Source organism: Pygoscelis adeliae, unplaced genomic scaffold (assembly GCF_000699105.1).
Source record: "Pygoscelis adeliae isolate BGI_AS28 unplaced genomic scaffold, ASM69910v1 Scaffold33, whole genome shotgun sequence".
NCBI classification, from domain to species: Eukaryota; Metazoa; Chordata; class Aves; order Sphenisciformes; family Spheniscidae; genus Pygoscelis; species Pygoscelis adeliae.
This window is the reverse complement of record NW_008824413.1, coordinates 2,094,965-2,117,898: the sequence shown is the minus strand read 5'-3', so window position 1 is coordinate 2,117,898 and position 22,934 is coordinate 2,094,965. Positions and strand designations below refer to the sequence as shown.

Below are 22,934 nucleotides of genomic sequence, written 5' to 3'. Positions count from 1 at the left end.
GCCACCCTGGTGAGAGCTGCCAGCGGGGCACTGCGCTCCCCTGTGGGTTCCCCGGCTCAGGACACCCCCCTGTACGCCGCCATCCACCGCTCCGCTGCGGGACGTGCCCGCACCAGAGCTGATCGCCTCTGCAAGCCCTTTAAGTATGTACTTCAAGTATGTTCCTGAGCTGGGCCATTAAAGCAGAAAACAGAATTGGAAAGACATCTGTTACTATAATTTAAACTTTCTAGACTCAAGACAACAGAAGTTTTGCTTATACCTGACTTTTCTGAGCTAGAAATACATGTCATATACTGAAGACAACCGTGTTTGCCTGGCCCTGTATAGCTATAAGACTATGAGAATCCAGGCATTTCTGACAGCAGTTATTCAAGAACTACCCACCGCATTAGCACAAACCATGAGAGGCAGCGCCCGTGATTTGTAGCAGCATTTCCAACATGAACTACCTTGCAGGCTCTGGTGAGAGAAGCTCACAGGTGATGCCATGGACTACATTATCTCACACCACCACATCCTATAAACAGTGCATGCTTATTTTAAATTTAGTTCTGATTTGTAAAAATGAGCTTGTATCATAAGCTGCATGCACAGAAGCAGAAGACACAAATTAAAGAGTTTACAAACTGATCCCAGATCAGTCACAGGCACGATCTCTTAGAAATAGCTAGACCAAAAATAGAGTAGACAATTGTTAATCAAAACCTAATACCTTCACTTTTTAGAATCTCAGACCAGAACATTGAGCATGGACACTATACGTGGGAAACAGATTTTATGCCAAGGTAAATTTTGTAGCAGCTTTTAGATCTAATAGAATATATCACATAGCGTCAGTCTGCAAAATGACACAGTTATTACACACAATAACAGTACTTGCCAGATGTGAATGAAGAAATTGTGCTCTTCCATATAAATGCTGCCTGACATTTGAGGAGAGACTCCTATATAACCATACTGTACCCTAACAAAATCACCTTCATCTGGTTTGATTGCTGATAGATGATTGCAAGAACATGTTGCATGCTTGAGTGGAAATCCAAGGTTTCAATCATCAGTAATGAATTTGCAACAGCTGCAGACAGTAGCATATTGTTTATGTCATGTGCAGTGAGCAACAAAAGATTCAGTGAAAGTGTTACTGGAATTCACTGAATTACAAAAAGCTATCCCTGAACGCATTAGACATGTTGCCACAGTGCATGCAAAAATATGTATAAAACAAGCTGTATTTGGAAAAAAAAAACATGGGTCAGATTTGAGAAACAAGTGACAGAGTAAGCACAATGTTAGGGCTTGGAGCGGATTCTACTGTATCTTCTTGAATTTCTCTGCTTTTAATATAATAGCATTTCATTCATAGGTTTCAATTACTGCTTCCCAATTTGTTTAGGTCCCTGAATGCCTGTAAGTTTTTAAAACTCTAATAGATCAAATGCACAAAGGGTATAATCCCCTCCAAATAATATGCAGAAATGACTTGTGGAACAACATACAACATAGAGTAATTGTAACACTGCTTTCACTACTAGGCTCGGGACTATATTATGGCAGTAACACATGCCAGTGGGTGTCGCACACCTCCTTTCCACTTTCCTCCCTGGCATAAGAATACGATATACTGAATTTGGAATCCACTTCCCTTTAGTATTCGTGCTAGCTGTAACTAAGACTCAAGAAATACATACACGTGTACACACACTGAGAGTGTAAACTTAAAAAAATGGAGCCTTTATATAGATTGTGAAAAATACATTGGTCATATTTATCCTTTATATCTCAGTCTTACAGTATCTGGCTTCTCTAAGAAATCTGTTCTGGTAACATCTAGTTATTTTAGGAATGGCCACACTAGACCCTACAGTAGTCCATCTAGCCCAATATCTTGTCTCTAATAGGAAGTTAACACACTTTCTAGGCACCTACTGTTAAAAAAAACACCACAAAAAACCACACCACACAGAACAAACCTAAAGAGGTATTTGCCTAGGGTATGTTCCCAAGCTCCAGCAATTTGTAGCTCAGAGACTTCCTAAAACAGAAAGGGTGTCTTCACATTTAATTGTTCTCAATGGGTTTTTCTTTCATTAGTTCGTCACTTTTTGAACCCATTGTAACTTCTGTAATATATCATGGTAAAGACTTCTGCAGTTTAATTATGTACCATGCAAAGAGGAATCTCCCTGTAGTTGTTTTGAACACCACAGTTAACTGGAAAAGAATATTGTTTCAGGCCAAAACAGGGATGTTATAATCATACAATGTTAAGTCTTTATGGCACCCAACACAGCATGGGTACAAAGTGAGTTTCTTGCTGCAGTACATCATCATGTTTTTCAGACACTTCTAAAAGTAAAATCTCAAAAATATTACAGGTGCATTTACGTTCAGTTTTGGTTTGTGAACGCTATCTACCTTTCAGCATAGTCAATGGGATTACAGGGCTGTGAATCATCTAGGATTTGGTCAGATGAACACAAGCTGCGCTCTGCTCACTTTCCATAACATTGGACCCTTAATACTGACAGTCTCAAGGAGGATATAAAAATGATCATTCATAAAACATTAACTGCTTTTTCAGTGAATCCAGGGGCATCACAAACTTTGAAGAAAAGCTGTTGATTTGTTAATCTAAGGTATCGGTCTTGCCAAAACTCTCACTCATTCCTGTTACAAGACAAATCTTTAACCCACCTGAAACTGCCTCTCATCAAATGATGAAGCATCTACGCTATCTGAAGAATTTCTCAAGAACTCTATCATTGAAGGAGATGTGAAGTTGTGTTCAGAACAAGTGCTTATTTTTAAAAGGCAATTCTGAAGGACCAGCAAAACCTAGTAGCTAAGCACAACCATGCACAGTAATTGTTCGTGTAAGACAGACTAAAACACTGAAAAAAATTTCCCTGAAAGCATGCTTAATGCTCATGTTTTCAGATACGGTTTTCTAGAACTGAACCACAGATGCAAAAAATAATGAACAACAAAGGATTTTTTTTTTTTCTTCCTTTCAGTGGCAGTGTTAACAACTTACTAAGAACATCAAAGAGCAGAGGATTTGTTTGAAGAAAGCATTATGATCTTCAGCATATTGTTTGATCTTTTACAAAATTGTGACATTTCCCCACATGTGAATAGACAGTGGTGGTAGCAATACACACAAATGAGCTAAGCTTCCCGAGACCATTCAACACAAAGTATGAATCCATGAGTTCCTCTGGGTTTGCCAGAACATCTACGTAATTGCAGCTCACAAAAGCTATTAGCAACTCTTTACTCTGTTGGCAAGATGAGAAAACTGAAGAACAGATCCAAAGACCTGGCTTGATCTCAGTTTTAGGATTTTTATGGTGCCAAAAATAATGCATTGTTTAAAAAAAGCTTCTTAAAGAAACAGTCAAAATAAAAAATCATTTACTATATAACCAACTGTTCTAAATTATACTTGTTATGTTTGCTGGTGGTGGGTTTTGACACAGACACTGTTTGTGGCCCATAAAGAGTGTCCAATATACTGTGGAAATATTGTATTTCTATGCTGGGAAACAGTGAGTAAGTATTCACTTTTTAATTTTTTTTTTAAATGAGGATAGGTCTTAATTTTAAAAGCTTTAACTTTTCTTTCCAAGATAAATAATTTAGTTTTTTTGTCCTTGTATAGAATTAATTCTATTTTATAATTCAGTTTTTACCTATCATTGATTTTTATGTACTAAGAAGTGGAGTAACAATTTCTTTATAAAGGAAAAATTGATCTACTCCAGAATGAGGTTAATTTGAGAATATCTGTAAAAAAAAACTAATTATAGTTTTCTGAAGAGGTAACTGAGAAGACATGTAGAGTTGAAGTAATTTGTAACTACAATGCGAAGAACTCCAAAGCACATTAAAGATCTTTAAATACTAAGAAAAGTCAATTGCCTTGTTTCTTTCTTCACTAATTAAGTGGTTGAAGTAAGCATTTTTAATCTGTAATTGCTATTAAGGACATTAATTTAAAAGCCTAGAAAAAATTACCATAATATAATCACAGCACCTTTGTAGGCTATGCCAAAGTCCTATAGGTGCTGTTTTCAGTGCTGTTCCCCCACTCCGTTCCTCCTTAGGAAATGCACTGGTGGCAAAACAAAACAAAAACACCCACATTCAGAGGTGATTTAAAATGGAGCGCTTTACAGGAACAGAACCACATCATGCCATAGTTTAGGGCAGCTTTATATGAGCTAATCTAGGTAATTATAGGCACGTAAGCCTGACACTAGCCCTGGATAGAATAAATAGCTAATATGGTACTTGATTAATAAAAGAAGGATGTGTAATTAATGTCAATCAACAAGGATTTATGGTAACTATACCCTTTCAGACTAACCTGACGTTTTTATGAGATTACAAATTTAGTGGAACAACGTAATAGCGATGTTGCAACTTACCCAGATTTGTGTGTGGCATTTGATATGGCACTGACATTTTGATTAAGAAACTAGAACACTGAGATCAATGTTAGATGGATTTAACTGATGTGTTCCAAGACCTAATTTCTCATAGTGAATCATCAAATGTCTCTTTTTCAGTGTGGTCTTGCAGTGATCATCTCCTAGCTCTATGCTATGCAAAACATTTGTTAATGATCTGGAAGAAAACATGAAGTAATTACTCCTAAATTTTTCAGATGGCACAAAATCTGGGGGAGTGGAAAATAACAAAAAGTAAAAGTCACTGACAAAGCCACATGAACAGCTCACTCAGCTCAGATCAAACACATAATATGCATTTTAAAACAGCCAAAAATGAAGTCACACCTTTAGAAGTAAGGGCCATGCATGCGGGAGGAAGGACTCCGGCCAGCGAGGCAGCAATTTGAAGTGACTGAGGTTTTTGGTGGATGATCAGCTGAGTTGGAACCCTCACAATGGCATTATGGTTAAATTGTCTAATAAAACTGCTGAATATCAACATAAGTAAACAGACTATATCATCCCTGTAGTTGGCACTGATGGCATCACTGCTACGTGCCTAGTTCTGATGTGTGAAATTTATGAAAAATGTTGAAAATTGGTAAGAATGCAACAGTAACTGAGCAAGTGATTAAGGACTGGAAAATGAGGTTTTATTACTTACCTCTCAGAACATTCAAGGAACGGATAAGGCATAGCTGAACTTTAGTCTATGGAAACCAACATGAAGAAAGAGAACTCTTGATAATAAAGGACAGTACATAGAAACTGAAGCTAGACAAGCTGAAGCTGGACAGAAAATTTGTACTAGAAATAGAGCACATTTAAACAGACAAGGTAATTAATTAACCATCCGCAAAAGTCAAGGGGGGAGGGGTGTGTTTGTTTAATTCACCACTAGCTTTAAGTCAAGGACATATGTTTTCCTGAATTATGTGTTCTCATTCAAAAATCTATTACTTCAGGAAAGGATCACAACTTGTGTTACACAGGAGGTTAGGCGAAATGATCAGAATGTTCCTTCTGCTTTTATATCTGTGGATCACTTATTTCCCACCCATGCGTGCCAATTAAATAATTTGAAGTTTCTATGGTGCGAAGGATTCCCTTAGTGTCTTTGAAAGCTCCATATTTTGGATCTCAGGAGTTCTGGATTCCCATACAGTTCCATGGGACCACAGAGGATCCTGAAATGCTAGCACACGTACCAGACTGCCCTAACAAGTTATGCTTTGGGACACAACTGTTCATCATGGAAATAAAGGGGAAAGAAAAAAGAGACCCAGAAATTGGAATATATGGAAAGAAAGTAAAACAAGCGCTAACATGTCTATGAAAGTTTTTGGAGGATCAAAGCCGATGCATGCTCTAAATTGCTTGTATAGTTCACATAATTTAAAAATGGAGCAGTTCAAAGCAATTGTGTACAGGCTTGCATTTGTATCATTACAGTGTGATATGAGAATGATACATATGCTATTGTGATTGATTAGAAGGCTTGCAAACATCTTAAAGATGACATTTAACACCACCATGAGATTTATCTTAATATACTGTAAGGTGTTGATCGTTTCAGTCATGCATGTGGATTTTTATGTTTTTCTAGGGAAATTAGGGTTGATTAATTTATGATGTAAAATTAATGAATAAGTTGGTACTATGTCTGCTGTATAGTTATTCTAGTTGTTGTAAGAAATGTATGTACATTAACTGTAGTTATAAACTTAAAATTTGGATTGACTTTGGCCATTGTTCAGCTCAACTAATTTAGCTGAAACTACTTTTAAAGATGCTCCTCACAAACAATTTAGAAGCTTCTTATGTTATGCGAGAGAAACCTGACTGGGGATGCCCAGATTGATTCTCAGCTTCACCATGGAAGCATAAATCAAGCCAAAGCATTAGATGTGTTTAACAGGACAACTTAACTTAGTGATTAAAACAGAGATATTTTAATTTTTAATTTGATGAATGGATAGGTTTCTGAAGGGAAGAGAGTTTAAATCAGAAAATTCTCTGAAATTGGTTGCTTATTTGTTAGCTCTGGCCCCTTCTTGTATCACAAAATAGGAAAGAGAGTAAAACTACAATGATGGGTCTGGTTTGCTTGTTACTTAACTTGTGTTTATGCTTTATTCCTTTTACTTGCCCTAGATTTACTTGCCATATCACTTGGCATAAAAGAATATAATAGTTCCTAAATAGTAAAAGCAATGGTCTCAGAGTCTCTGGTAAATGAAAAATACGCCGAAACTTGTCTTGTGTGAAATCTGAATAATTCTCTTCTCAAGTCTGGATAAAGAAGCTATCACAATCTTACTTCACAGATATTAGGTTGTGTTACAAGAATTTTAATTAGCACTCCTGTTCCATCATACTCACCATGATTTTTTTTTTTTTTTTTAAAGCATGTGGTATCTTGACTAATCTCTAACGCATAAGACAAACTAACATGGACAGCAATGAAATAAAAATATAAAGTCAAGAGGTTTCTTGGTATTAAGAAACATCTCAGAATTTTTAAAATTATTCATAGCAATATTATGACATTGAAAATATTCTAATGGCTCCAAGAACAGACAGACATGGTTCCCCTCATAAATAACCGACCACATCACTGTAAACAAAGATCAATGAATAAATAATATAGCAAAGTAACAGAGCCTTCCTATAATGAGATGACAGTTCTTTAGTTTACTATATTCATATTTTGATAACATCATAAAATTTACTACTTCACTCTTGATACTCATAACTGCTACAGAATTTATTTCTGTTCTCAGCTGAAACAGAGGTCTGAGCTGATCAAAGCAAAATGAGATGAAAAAATGAAGCATGTTTCATATGAACAGTAAGATTTGAGAAGAATAACTTTGGATGCCTGAAAGAAAAAGCATTTGGTAAGCTGCATTTTAAAGCATCCTAGCTGAACACTATTCCCTTGATTTCTTAGTCCAGCCTATTCCAGATGAGCACAGACTCCCTGTGGAACAGACCAGCTATGAAAAGATTACATAATGTTGCTGCCCTCAGTGCTACACCTAACGACAGTAAACATGCAGGAGAAGGACAAATATTCATGTCATGTCTTCAAAAATCTCAATATAATAAAATTGCAAGATTCAAATCACACAGGAGGAGTGTGGAAAAATAACAAGAGAAGTTACATAACGAAAAAACGTAACATGCTGTTACTGCAAACTCTGTCTCAAACACACACTGGAACAGTGATGCTACTGTATACATGGTTTCCAACAGTCATATTCCACTATAACAACCATATACCAATCATTTAAAAAAAAAAAAAGGCGTTAAAATAGGTAAGTGACCAAACTGGAAAATAAGTCTTCACTCTGGACTATAGAGCTATAGATATATAGCTATAGTCAAGCTATAGAGCTTGACTAGAAGGGTATACTGATATTTAAGGAAACCCAATACTTAGAGATGCTTCTATATGTTCACAGAAGTCCTGTGGCTTTGCTGAAACCTAACGTGTTTTGGAGACTGGAGAAGATATAAAACTGCTATTCAGTTATCATGATGATGGACAGTTGATGCAGTCTTCATCAGGACTAAGAAGTTCAAGGCAACAGTAGTGAGACATAAATGTACTTCTATCCCAGTGTGATATATTTCCATTAAAATAATTTTCATGTTTCCTTATTCACAATGGCTTAAGCCATATCTGACCTATAAACCTGTTTAACCCTTCCATTATTGTTTCTGAGATTTTAAAGTCTACAGCAACTCTTTCTGCACTTCAAGCGAGAATCTCAAGAACACATACAGAACATTAATACTTTTTTCCACAGCTTTCTAAAGTTCAAAGCAATTTGCCTTATATTTTGCTTTGGAGACACGGTAGTGTCTTTCAGAAACCAATGCACGTTCACTTGAGCGTGAGACTGATGTGGAGCCGATTCCTATGAAATCACCACTTCAGTGGTTTACAGTGGTATTACAGTCCTGTCTCTGCCTACCTATGAAAAGAGCCATATTATTTCTGTGGCTCTTGACTTTTGAATAGCACGAACCTATGAAGAGAAAGAAAATGTAATAGCATTTTTATACACAGAAGTAAAAAGTCCACCTCTCCACAATTAGAAATTCACTTCATTGGATGATAAACACAAAATGTTCTGTATGTATTTTAGGGAACTGCAGAAGTTTGAGCTTAATAAGAACACTTCAGTAATATTTTATTTGAATAAGGAAAGGTATTTACTGACTGAATAAACAGTTTAGTATCAAGTGTATTCAGATCACTTTAAGGACAAACCTAAATCCACCAAAATCTTATCAGAAATACCTCCGCCCCAAGAAAAGGAAAAAAGAAGGAATACATACCAGACCCTCAACAGGATAGCAGCTAAAATTTCATTTGAGGTACAGTATCTATAATTTTTATTCAACTACACGTGACAGCTGTATTTATTCAGCAGAAAGCATATGTTCCAATTATTACCATTACACTGAAAAAAAAACCCAAACCCAAGATAGCTCCAATAGCACTCACTCACATTCGCAATTGGTTGAGAAATAGCTTGCTTCTGTCCATTTCCCAAAGTTACTGGAACTGATTATTTATAATGCTCTGAGGAAAGCAGCACTTTAATTTTAACTCTGTGGCACGGTACATTCCACTTAGCATAAATTCTACATCACTGATACCATATTTTGCAAAGCTTTTTTTTCTTTTTATCTTCTTGGAAAGTTTACTGTGATCTCACTATCACAAGTCATTGATTTGGACAAAGTAATTATACAAAGCAGTTCTAAGGTTATTTAAAAGTCTTACAAGTATTAAAGAAATACTGGCAAACTCTGAATCACTACTTCAGATACACCACTGGATCACTTTTGCACTAAATAGGAGAACTAGGTTCGTAAAAAGGTTCGTAAACTAGGTTCGTAAAAAGAGTAAGTTCATTTCTGTCTTTTTAAGGAAGGAGAATAGGAACTTCTTCACAAGACTTCTTTCTTTAAACGTGGCAGTAATCTTTGCTCTTTGGTTATGCAGCTGTTTGGGAATGTTTCTAGTCTAAGAATACACTGGCTGACAAAAATGGAGAGCTGTTTGCTCCTTTAATGAATCCTATTCTTTCCAAAATAAATAAATAAAAGTAATAATAATTAAAAAAAGACCAATAATGAGAAACCAATACTTCCGTTCTTCACCATTTTGTGACACTGAAACTAGAAGTACATTCCTGTAGGAGGAAAAAAATGGCTCTTCATCTATAGAAGAAGATTTCATCTCCCTCTGTCTACAACAAGCTTTCTGAAAACATTCAGGCACAACACAAGAAGGACCTCAGAGGTACAGATGAGATTTCTTCATGATATAAAGAGCAGTTTGTGAATCACTTACTAATTAACCTCAACTCTTACTTATCAGTAAAGCCTTCATACACTTTTATGGGTCTGTGAAACTTGAACTATAGTGCTGCTCTGCATTGAACAAAGCAACCTTTGGCTATCTAGCTAAGTGACAAAAAAAAAAAATCAGTTCAAGCTATTCAAGCTGTAAATAAATTATGCTTATGTGAGAGCAGGATCTGGAATTTCAGAGAACCACGACTGTTTCCATAGCCTTTGGGTTGCCCTTTTCAAAGAATACAGAGAATTACAAGAAAAACTCAGAAAGAAAAGCAAACAAATACGTCTGAAAACCAAGAGCCTGGAGCATTGCTGGTGCATTCAATCATTTCTCTAGAATAAGTGCCTAACTGCACAGCTACATACAGTGCTTCTGGCTGGAAGTGTTTTGAGAGAGCCACCAAAAGTACAAGGTTCCGCCTCATTTAGTGAATGGCCCTGGTTTGCGAAACAGCTTGAAAGACTCCAATCTGAACCTCATTTAAAATGTGTCAATCAGCTAAAGTCAACTTTTCCATTTTCTAATTAATACACTTGAAGTTTGTTATAAAAGTGATATGAGTGTTCTACAATTGCAGTAACATGTCCACACCAACTTAATCCTTTTGGAGCTGCAGAAGTTCAAAGTGCATGTATTATTTCTGATAGACTATAACGTGAAAAAGCCCATTGAGCTCTGCTTTGGATACTCTGTATTTTGTTCACTGTTTCTCAAAACACTAGACTATTCATTTTGTTTCATAAAGTAGTCTAACATTAAATCTCTGAAAGAAACACTGCTCATTACCTTTTCGAAATCCATATTTTAATACTAGACCCCATTTTCACCTGTGTTTGTAAGCTTTTGCATTTCTGGTTTGAGCACACAACTTCAAGAGCCTGTTACCCCAGGCTACCCCAGGCTATGGGGTAACAGCCTATAACTGAAATGAACTTGAAGAGAAACTGTGGGAGAGTTCCTGCAGGCAGCACAGGGGACCGATATTCAGTGTTCCAAGTTCTTCAATTTCCCAGTCAGCAATCAGTCATATTTTAAGATGTTGCAGTTGCAACATTTACCTTTTATATTTATTTCTCTTGCATTTCTTTTGCTCATAATTATGGACTATAAATCACAAAATACTTTGTTTTTTCACTCCAAGCTCAAAAGTAGTTGGAATGACAAATAAAGCACAGAGCAGTTCATATGAAAATTTAAATTCAGTTTAGTTTATGTTGAGCAAACTCAAAAAAATAATCAGATACACTTCATATTTGTGAGCACATTGGAACACATACTGAATCACAGTGCATTTATCATTAAGATATAAATTACATCTTTTGGCAATAAATTTATAAATTTTATTTAACTAAATCAAAATTTGATTTATATTGCTTTCTAATATTGTCGATTACTCTATTTTCATATTTGCAACAAAGAATTAAAGTCTAATTTCTGGCGAGAGACTAATTTTATATCAAAATACATGAAAATCAGTATTTCAGGAAAGAACACATTGCCTCTTGAAGGTATGTTACAAACTAGTGTTTATGAGAAGTGGAAAACAAAAAACAATTAAGCAAAACATTTTTGTCTTGGGGATAAATAATGGATGAATCTTTTTTTCTTTGCATAAACAGCAGTATTTGCAGTTTGTTGCTGACAACTAACAGTCTCAAAGCTTCTTTGTTACCTATCACTGTAAAGAAGCACGTACACTGTGGAGCTATTTAAGACAGACAAAATATAATTGCACAAACTTTGTCATGACAATGCAAAAATGAATAAGTCACATTTTATGATTAAGTAATCTCCCAAAGATTGTAACAGCCAAGAAAAGCTTAGAGGTTTTAACTTGTGAATTAGTTAAGGTTATTTTTTCCTCTTTTCCAAGGACATATGATACATTCATGAAAGTCACACAGGCATGAAGTTCATAATTGATTTAAAAAGCCAAAAACCGCTGCTGAAGATCTTTGGTCTATTTTAAAGCAAAAAAACCCCCCACCAACCCACAAACAAAAACCACAAAAGCCAAAACCAAACAAACCCCAAAAAACACAAACCAGATTTCACATGTAATGGAAAAAGTCCCTAACTTCTACAGACAGTTAATTCTGCCTCCTGATGAGGCAGAGTACAGAGAAGACACTGGCAAAAGGATGCAAATGGTCTAACCCAGGTGAGTTAGCTACTGTCTTCCTTTGCTTTTGTGCTGGGGTTTAACCATCTGGCTGCAGATCACCTCAGGAACCAGCAAGAGGTTTTATATCTGTAGTACATATGGGATTTAGGAACAAGTGGATGACATCAAGTCACTATGACTTCAGGTAGGAAGAGTTCTGGGAATAGCACAGTACAGACACTTAGACTGTTTTACCAGAACAAGAAAGAGTGACAAATCCCTGGAGGCACATCTGTAGGCTCTCTATTGTTTCCGACTCTGGGCAAGACACAAAACAAAAGGCTCGGTGATTTAAGCCTTTGGACTGGAAGATTTCCCAGGAAGCAAAGATGTGTTTTCACAGTGATTGAGGCTGGAAAAAACCCCACCCCAAAACACAAGAAAGATGCCTTTCAGGGACAAGAGGACCTCAACGAGTCACTAATTCAAGATCTGGTGCAGGGCTACCTACCGGATAGGTAGATAAGTGAACCTGACTGATTTTTTTTAGTGACTTAATTTTTCTTGACTAGATCGATATTGCTGGCAATTCCTGTTCAAAATCATAAAAAGGAGAATTGTTCTTGCATCCCAGTCCGGTTAGGTTTAACACCATTGGTTAGAGTGGTTTGTAGCTGGTAGAAAGGGAAAATGTTTCAGATTAGAAATAAAGGAACAGCACATTTCGCCGATAACAACCTCATGCATATAGTTTGGGCGGTCTGAAGCTGCATTTGCAACATGTCTGTCTAAAATAGGATGTCTCCTGATTTTTGTTCAGTGATGCCTTACTGAAAGATAACATTGATCATTGGCTCTGCTAAGTATGCAGCTTGCCAGAGGCATTGACAGCAGCTGGAGTCATGGGACTTAGCTGACTGGGTATTGGTTGTTTGCCACAGCATTAGCCAGTTAAGATTTTAATTTTATGGTCAGCGCTTTTTTTTTCCCTCCACAAAGCCAGGATGTTATGTTGCTCTATTTTCTGCTTTTTAGAAATAAATAAATAGATTCAATGAGGGAATGTTTTGTAGCTCAGGAGGCAGGATTGCCAAAAGTGGCATTATTTCAGCACCTTTTCACAGGCAGATTGGAAACAAAAGCTGTAAGTTGGTAGCTGCAGGTCAGTCAGATATGTTCTGGGAGTCCCAATAGGTGACAAGACTGAGAATCTTGATCACATACTTGTGTATGTAAGAGCTCAAGCTGGATACCTGCCAAGCAGACTCCTGTCCTCGTCAAAAGCAAGTTCTGTCTTTTTCATTTTCCTGTGTCATTTTTAAAGAAAGGAAAACAGGAAGGACTTCTCCCCAGCAACAGTAGTGGCACAGCGACAAATGAACAGGTAGCAAAAGTGAAGTCAGGCAGTCAACTTTCTTACAACTAGAGTAGTTCCTGAAGCGTAACAACAGGCAGACTACAGCCAATCTGCCCAGAGGCAAAGTGGTGCTGTCTTTTACACACGTAACAGAGCCCAGTACTGCTGAAAGAATAACACATGAACTTCTAATACCTGCCACTCTCAAGAGAATGGTTGAACCACTACTACAAGGAGCACACTGAGAAGCAGAAGCCCAAAAGCTGTGAGACCTCAGTTTCTGTCGGCTGTGCATGGACACAGCCATAAATCCCATGCTGTTAGAACAACCATTTGGTGTTTAAAATTAGATAAAATATTTCCTGACACCATCTGTGGCCAAGCAGGAGACACCTACGAAACCGCATGGACACACCACTTCACAACAGTCTTGTTAGGGAAGACAAAGAGAAGACTGCACCAGAGCAGGTGAGTGCCTCCGAAAAAAGGTGCTTATGTTGTCCCAACCTGCAAATCTTTGATGAATAGAATCCTTTCATAAGGATTTTCATATCCTTTCATACACAAATTTTTGTGTTTGTCTTTAAAAGCTGTGTCCAGAAGAAACACCTCAAATTAAGCTTTTTCCTGAGAACAAAGTACCTCTAAGACCTCTTTAGTATTAAATAGTATTGAACAATATCTAACACATGAAAAGATAAGTATACATAAATAATGTTTGAAAAATCTTCATTAAGAATTTGAGATGTCTATGCTGCTTCTTACTCAGGTTTTTCATTGATGTCACTTTGAGAAACACTTAAAGTCTACAACAATGATGAGCATGTGGGAGAACAGATTGTAAAGTAATCAGTGTGAAGGATCTGCTTCTGTGGACAAAACCTGAAAATCTGATATGAAAGATCTGATATGCAAGATGACATAAATATTTGAAGCTTTCAGAGCACTGATATAGACACAATAATTATCAAATAAGCATTGACATAAACGTTTAAGTATTACATTCTGCATTTAACTATGCATACTTGAATATCTAAGAGTTCTACTTCAGCAAGAGAGATGACAGAATGATTTCCTCCTTCATTCCAAGCAGCAACTGATCAAGTTCCTCCCTTTTGCTAAACATCGCAGATATATTATCTGATGCTGAACAGCTCTTTTGAAGTGTACCATACATGTCAGTTTATATTCATTTCTGCAATTCTAATATGGTTAGAATTGCTACAAACAGTTATTCTTAAGTGCCACAATACTTGGAGAAACATGACAAAAATCTTACCGCTATGTTTCCATTGCACCTTTGGGACTGGCAAACACCTCTTATTCTGTTGGGAATCAGCACATCGTCCCAGCAAGATGGACCCTTCAAAATAAAACCAAAGCGTATAAAAGCTTTAATCTACTTAATAAGTAAACATATAAAAGTTGCTTTTGTTGCCTCTTTTCCTACCCCCATATCTTTTAGACTTTAGCTAGACAGTTTTATCATGTTTATGCTGAAAAAGTCCAGGCAGATTATATGACAACATTCATCAATAAAACTCAGTCACTGACAGGACATACAGCCCCTCCATCCTGAGGTCAGTGTTGCGAACAGGAGTCAAATAGTAGGTACATTTTCTCAGCTTAAGGCAGGGGCTGACTTAATTACAATTAAAAAGCTACAAAGAGTCATCTTCTGGTTCAACACTGTTTACACCTTGGCCTGCAGCTAACTAAGGGGAAAAAGGGAAAAAACACAGTTGGAAATAGAATACACAGTTAGAAAGACTGAAGTGTGACACAAAGACTAGGTTAAGTAGCTTCTCTCTATTTTGTTTATTAAGTATTAAATGGCTCTAACTTTACTGAAATCTCTTTCTGCTTTCATGGGCTGCTAACGTGAATTTTGATAATGTTTACCGTAAATGAATTAGACTTCTTGTTACCAGATAAAGCCTTTACCTAACCATACTACAACGTAACAAAAGTGTGAAGTGAGGATTGTTAGTAGATTCCTGGACATTTACATTAGCTGTAAGATTTGTCATTGTTAATAAAAAAATAAAACCTAGAAAGAAAATTAATAGGAAATCCTTAGCAAACTTTGCTATGACTTTTTGAATAGAAACAGTTCATTTATGAGTGTACTACAAAACACAGTAAATTTAAAGATTACAAATCAGCATTATTAATATTTCACAACTGCAAAATAGTGTCGTTAACAGGATGGTCTATTAAAGAAGAGTATTTAGATATATGGCATATATAGGAACACTTATAAAAATTATTTCCCAGAACATAAAAATTGAAGTGACATTAGCGCAAGTCTTCTCTTTTAATATTAATCTCACACCAATTAGTATTTAATTCGTAGACAATAAAAATTAATCTGAGAAATAGATAGGAAGCTTACATATATCCATATACATAGCCGAAATAAACTAAGAAGGTATCGATAATTAAAATATTTGCTACTTGAATTACTCAGTGTTTGGGATAGTGTCACTACTCGGGAATAACAGGAAAACTTTACCCAGAAATTATCTCAATCAAGAGGTTTAGCTGCATTAGTGAAATCAGTGCCTACTTAAATCATAGTTGGATTACAAAGTAATCCAGTACCACATCTAGATCCACCTCCTTTCTACTTCTGTATGAGGCATTCTTGAGACTTTGCAGGAAGAACAGCAGAGCCTCCTTCAGGTATTGCGTAAAGAACCACCTCCTTTTAATTGTTTTCAACTCAGTAGTTGAAAGTTTCAGCTGATGCTCCCCCATGCCACCAAAGACTGTGCAGATCTCTAGCATACCTCTCACAGTAGTTTACTTTCCAGGAAGAAAGGTAATCTACCCTCATATAGATGCTGTTCTTTACTTTTGATCAGCTTTTTACTCTCTTGGTAGCTCTTGCAATTCTACTCTATCTTTTAGAATACGAGAAACATCACACAGCATACGAGGCTTACTGACGTGCTGGACTAGTGAATGGGAAGATGGTGTCTCTGAATTTGTTCTTTATTTCTTTCCTAAATAATTATTAAAATGTGATTTACTTTGCTGATGGTTACTAAGCACCAAGGCAGCATTTTGGTGGAATTATCTATCATAGCTCCCAGACCTCATTCCTGAATGTAACAGTTATCTCAAAAATCCATCACGTATATATAAAATTTGGATTTATTGTCCCAGTGCACATCACTTCAATATTAACATACATTGAATTCCATCTGCCACTTCACCAGCAGATGAAGAAGTGTGCATCCTAAGGTCCACAGAGGGGCTTCTAGCAGGTACTTCCCAGGTTCCTCCATACTGAACACACCTGTTTGTTCCCAAGGATGAACCAGCTGTATACCTCATCCTCTCCAAGTGCTTCTTTTATATAGCAATCATCTAGTGGACTTGTACATGTTTTGCTCCTGTTATACTTTAAAAGGACTCAGTAACAGTTTTTCTGCTGTTTGCAAGTTATAAACTTGTTTTTTGCTTGCCTAACTGCATTTTTATATTTAAGGTGCCAGAATTATGTGTTTGTTTTTGTTTACTGGGGTTTTTTTGTTTGTTTTAATTTCTCATTACTCATTTTACTCAGTTTTCTGAAAGATGCATCCTTGATTCCAATAACCTTCCTTCCTTTTTTTTTCACCCCCACAATTTAGTCATGCTAGCTTCCATTCAGTCCTCCTTAAATTTCTGTGCACATAGTCTTTGATTCCAGTGTAATTTCTACATCTTCTCCAAAGATTTAACTCTTTTTAGCTGCCCCTTCTAGCTTCTCAGCAAGCACCCTTACTTTTATGTAGCTTTTCTTTTTTAAAATTAAGCACAATAATTGTGTCTTTCTCAGATTTTGGGAAGTTGCTGAATGTAAATATATTACAGTCATTGTTAAAGCAGGTCTTTGTCACTAACATTACAAACCAGGTCCTCTGCATTACCTTCTCTTACAGGTCCTTTGATCAACTTTCCCTAACACAACCTGACAGCATCTACAAGTTTACTCTTGGGATCATGGTTTGACATGATACTTACCTAATTTACATGAAAGCAATTTAAATATCCCGTTATAATTGTTTTTCCTTACACTTACAAGCTTTTGATTTTCTCCAGCATGGTAGACTCGCTATCATCATCTGGTCAAGCGGCTGTAAAGGGGAGTCATATTTTTTCCCTTTCAGGCCTAGAATTTCACTCCATAACGATATTGTGTAACTCACTGACTTGTTAAAGACAAGGAAATGTTAACCTGTTAGTCTTACTTAACACCTCTTCCTTCATATTCAAATTTGTTAGCATACTTTTATTATAAAGTTTGTTTTTCCAATTTAGAGGAATTCAGTAGGTTTGTATATCTTTAGATAATCCTTACATAATTTACACTTGGGAAGAGGATACCAGAAAGAAAGGGTGAGAAATAAGAAGTAAGTGTGCTTTATAAGATTTGGGGGTTAAAAAAACTAAAAAAACCCAAACACACCCAACAAAACCCACCCAAACCACAAGCACAATCACTTTTTCCTGATCCTGATAACAACATCAACAGTAAATCTTCCTGTTACTTCATCCCTGCATGATTAATGAGACTCTCAGAGTTAATGATGCTATGCTAGCATACACACAAAAATAGAGTCACAAGATTGCTACACAATAAGATAATTTAAAACAGTCTCGTAGAAGCAGTTCCACAAGTATATGTTATCAACTCTGGTACTAATTATCTCGATTTCATGAGAAGAAAATATTTCAAGCTAAACGTTTTAGAGGAATTAATCCTTTAACTTCACTGAAGTTATTTCAGGAGAAAACTTCCCAAGTATTCAGTAGTTTTCAGGTCTAGGTCCATAATCACAAAAATGTAAGAAGGCACAGTAATTCTTAAGCGAGAAAGAAAACATGCATAGGACCATTTATAAGGTTGAGTGAGATTCTAGGAAAGTGCATATTTAAAATGGATTTGAAACAGTGTCACTATATTGATTATGCCACAGTCTTATAGTAGTTGAGAAACGAGCAGCTGATTTGCAAAAGTATAATCAAGAAAACATCCTTAAAGAAACGAGAACAGAAAGGAATTGATGCAATATCGAGTACTGTTAGTTAGAATTCAACTACTACAACTAGCACTGGATCAGGTCCAAATATGCTTAATATGGCAATATCTTTTTATTCATTAATAGTAACAACAATTGTATGAATTTTGTGGTCACTTTTTAAGGTCTCATCTACAAGGGAAAGCGAATGTGCTATATGGCATGGTGTGAACTTACAGTGCTCTCACTCTCGGCCATAATTTCCTCACGACATTTCTCATGCACACAAGAGTACTTTTTGCATGAAGCAGCTCTCTAAAATAAGAATGTCATCTTCCACTTATGGCACGCTAAAAGCATATACACAGGGAACTAGTAGCACAGTCCCACACTATCAGCAACTACTCAGCTGTTCACTCACACTGTGGCTAACAACTTCCTATTTTTTTCCTTCATAAAACCCCCACCCAATCCAACACCTCTTTACATTAACTCTTATGATGGGCATATAAAACCCATAAAAAAGTCAGATGCATTTAGCTCTTCTGATAACATTAACCAGACCCAGCTTTAAGTCAACAGTGTTTTCTCTTTGTTCTAGCAAGAGTTAGATCAAGTTCTTAAGGGACAAATTAATCCAGCAGGAAAAGCCCAAGATGGACTGGCAGAATATCTTGAGTTTGTGCCTGTCTGGCAGTGAGGAGTGGAGGGAAAAACAGTAACAAAAAATAAACCCCAACCAAACAAAACACCCCTAAAAAATTCTATGCCTCACTTTCCAAATTTGTACAAAGGGGAAAATCTCCTTTCCCACATCTGTGCTTGGCATTCTTCAGGGTCATATTTTATTATTAATGATAACATAATACACTTCTAAAAGATTTAGTGTGCTTGAGAATTTTAGTTTTTCACCTTCAAAAAAAAGGCAAAAGAGACATTTGTCCTTGAAAAACACTGTGTATTCAAAATGTTAATGTTTCTTCAGTGACAGCACTACTAAATGTCATTTCTATAATTGCGTCAAAATAAAATTAGGAATTCTAGTGAGATAAACACTTTGAAATGCAATTTTTGTATCATTCTTTCTTGAGTTCAAGAAAAGCCTATCAAACTACAGGCCAGCCAATCACTTGTGGTGTTGTAACACTGAAGGCTGTAGTGTTTGTAATTATTAGTTTGCATTAATCAAGAACACACTGTGAGAAGAACAAAGCCTTCTGATTGCGAGATTAAAGCAACTGCCCCTCTTGTACACAGCCAAATGGCTCAGAAATCTATGCATTAAAACGGATGTATCAGAGAAGACTTTTCCGGTGTAAAAATGGGAAAAAAATAAAGAAATAGAAAGAACACCAGTATATCACTGAATAGAAAAGTTCATGTCAAACATAGTTGAGTATTTCCCAAATAACCAGATATGGAAATTTTTATGCTTAGGGTGTATGACAGTTGTTCCCTCCCTTTTTGAGAGGGAACACAGGAAAAAAGTTGGCAGACGGCATATTAAATTTGAACTGAAGCTCCTATGCAGCATATGAAGAACAGGGAGGACTGAGGGGTTTTTTCACTGTATGAGGGAAGTACTAGAAACCTGTGTACATTCTACTAGAACATTGTACTGGTGCCCAGTACAGTGGACAGTACCGTCTACTCTCAGTGTGCTTTCCATCCAGTAGCCAAGATCTGATTTTGTATTGTAGAACCACAACTGAATTTTGGTCAACGACCACTTAAAAAAAAAAAGAGATATCTCTGAAAACAGAAATAGTATCTAGAGATCTCAGATGACAAATTATTCAAAATGCAGTTGCTGACAGAACTGTTGACCTGTGAAGTCAGGGAAAGGTCAGAAGCAGAGGTCAGTAGTAGAAACCAGTGATTCAAAGACTTTGAATCATTTAAAAGGTTGGAAACTATCCATGTATTCAATGCTTTGTATTTTCCCTGCTTTATATTCTCCCCCAGTGAACAATATGCAGCAGAATATCATTAAAACACATCTTTGTACCTGCTAATATCTACATGAGAGACATAAATCATTAAAATGTTGAGCAAATGACCCAACCAAGGGACAAGTATTAAATGCAGAAGGATTTTTAAAATAATGTAAGAAATAATTTCAGGTACTTGAGAGGGTTTAAAAAAAAAAATTAAAAAAAAAAAATCAGCACACAAGCCACTGAAAGAGTGCTAAATCTAATGCAAACCACGTGACCACTCAAGACTCCTCTGCAAGATGATGGCTATTGAGCTGTCTACATGAGAGTATTTGAAGAGCTAACCATTGTATGGTGACCCCTCAGCGTGATTTAAGTATCTTGAGGCAATAAGACAAAAAAGCCTTCCCAAAATGGTAGGATTACTTAGTAAAAATTTATTTCCTTTTTGCCATTCTGTAACAGGGGTATCCACACCAAGCTACCACAATTCACTGTGGCCAGTACACACAGACAACTCTGTCCCCCAGACACAGTAGGAACCAAGATGTATTCTGATGGTAAACATATATATGCAAACACAGCTTAACACAGGTGATGAATATTACATGAACAGCAATGGATCCCACCTACTGTCACAAACCTAACCCATCTTAGCAGAGGTGATACAATCTTTTTGCTGTTGTTTTCTTCTACTCTTCTCAATGCAAGTTTGAGCTCGCTTTCATAATACAAGCACTTCAGCCTGGAAAGACGATTTTATAAGGGAACATACATTTTCCTAAAACAGCACAGACATTTTTACTAATTAATCAGAGCTGCTTCCGTCAGCACCACCTGACTAAAGCTTGTCTGCTTCTCTAAAATCTAGCACCTTCCAAGACTTTTATTCTTATTATGCTACCTCTATAATATTTCAGAGCAAGCGACTTGCAAGACGACTACACATAGTCAGATCCTGGAGGCTCAAAAGTGTCTCAGAACTGATGGGTAAGGCTGGAGAAGGGTCAGCAGTCAATAAATCTCTAAGGAACTGGGCAAAGTCTAGAGTCTGTGAACAGAAGAAAGAACAGGGCTTTTTCTTGGATAGGAAAACTGGTATTGATTAAGCCTGGTGTTACTATTGGTAAGCCAGTGCATTCATACTTTTTCTCAGCCCAGAACATGATTTGCTCTTCATGTTCCACACTTGTCATTAGAGTGGCATTGCTGAACGCCAGATTATTTCTTCTATAGTATGGATATAACACATTCAAATCAAAGCTTGCATCCTATTTTATTAGTGCAGTAACAGAGTTGAAAAATTAAGACTTTTAGATACACCGATCCACATTTTGTAAGTCCTTAACAGGCTTAATTTAGGAGAGCAATCTGATCATCTTTTGAAGCACTTACTAAGAAAGAAAATTGAGCTGTTATGCGAGCAATACTCAATTTGACTCAGCAGAAAAGATTCATATGGCATGTTTCTAATAGCAAAGAGATTTGAGATCTCATTTCAATTCCGAAGAAATAAATCTATTTGAATCATAACATTCATGCAAAGCTCCATATTTATTTCAGCATTCTTTACCTTGACAATTACGAATACAACTAGACTATGTTTATTAAATAAGACACTTGCTAGATTTCTACTGAATGCTCAGATATCATACAGACATTATCTTGTTCATAAGTAAAACTCTATGAACAGCAGTACCCAGTTTAACACAAAATGCATTTCTCCAAATTTCCAAAGCACAACCTAACAGCATCCACCACCAGAGAGAGGAGTAAAAATGAAGTTTATAAAGAGATTACTACTGATTTAGCCAGGAAGTGCTTGCTAGCCTTTTACAGATATTCTATTTACAATACTTGAAAATTTTTTACATTAGATACTTTACTGGAGGTAAAAACTGGCAACCTTTATGACCAAAATCCTCTGCTTAGCCACAAAGCTTATCACAAAGGCAGAGGTAATTAAAGCTTACCCACAGTTTACACAGACCTGCAAAGGCCACTTCTAGCAGTGAGAGAGTAACTATTTATTTTTTCGACATTTCTGCCAAAACTGATACCAACTGACTAGGACACAGGTGTTAGGATACGTGGATGTAAGAGGCAACCCATAATTTATTTAATAACACAATGGAGTTCTTCCCTCCTACACAGCACATTTTAATAAATGCTACTGTGAATGACGTGACTTCACATGTCATACTAAAGTAGCAGTGAGAGCGTTTCCTACTGCACACTTCACTGCAGGTAAAACTAACCAATTTACCACGGACTGACTTTGACATGGAATCTCCCATACAGCAGGGAGCACAGTGTAGAGACGTCTACTAAATTAGTCTTGGGGCTAGTTTTAAAGGGGTTTGTGGATTAGAAATGGGAGGACTGAAGTTAACTGCTTAGTCTACACAGCACATTAAAGAATCCATCGGAAGAAATCTTTCAGTTATTATTGACTTTGGTTATTAGAGCAATCAATAAAGCACATGGATAACTTTCTTCATATAAGAAATACCAAAGTAGAGTTAATCACATTTTAAGTCTTCGTGGAATTGAACCTACTGGTTTGATTTATAGTGGTATCTTAGAGATGAAATTTTCCTTTCAGTGTGCCCAGCCTAATTAGTAAATTGACAGTTTTATGTCAATAGTTATAACTCTTCCAAAATGAAGTAGCTGACAATTTG

At 36.4% G+C, this 22,934-nt stretch overlaps 1 protein-coding gene across 1 annotated transcript in view; it reads right to left on the bottom strand.

Annotated features, from left to right (window-relative positions):
* PARK2 (parkin RBR E3 ubiquitin protein ligase) overlaps positions 1-22,934 on the bottom strand; it is a 657,679-nt gene that overhangs the window by 409,895 nt on the left and 224,850 nt on the right. The window contains exon 7 of the mRNA XM_009320759.1: positions 14,581-14,664. Coding sequence (XP_009319034.1) covers positions 14,581-14,664 — 84 coding nt within the window. The remainder of the gene's footprint in view (positions 1-14,580; positions 14,665-22,934) is intronic.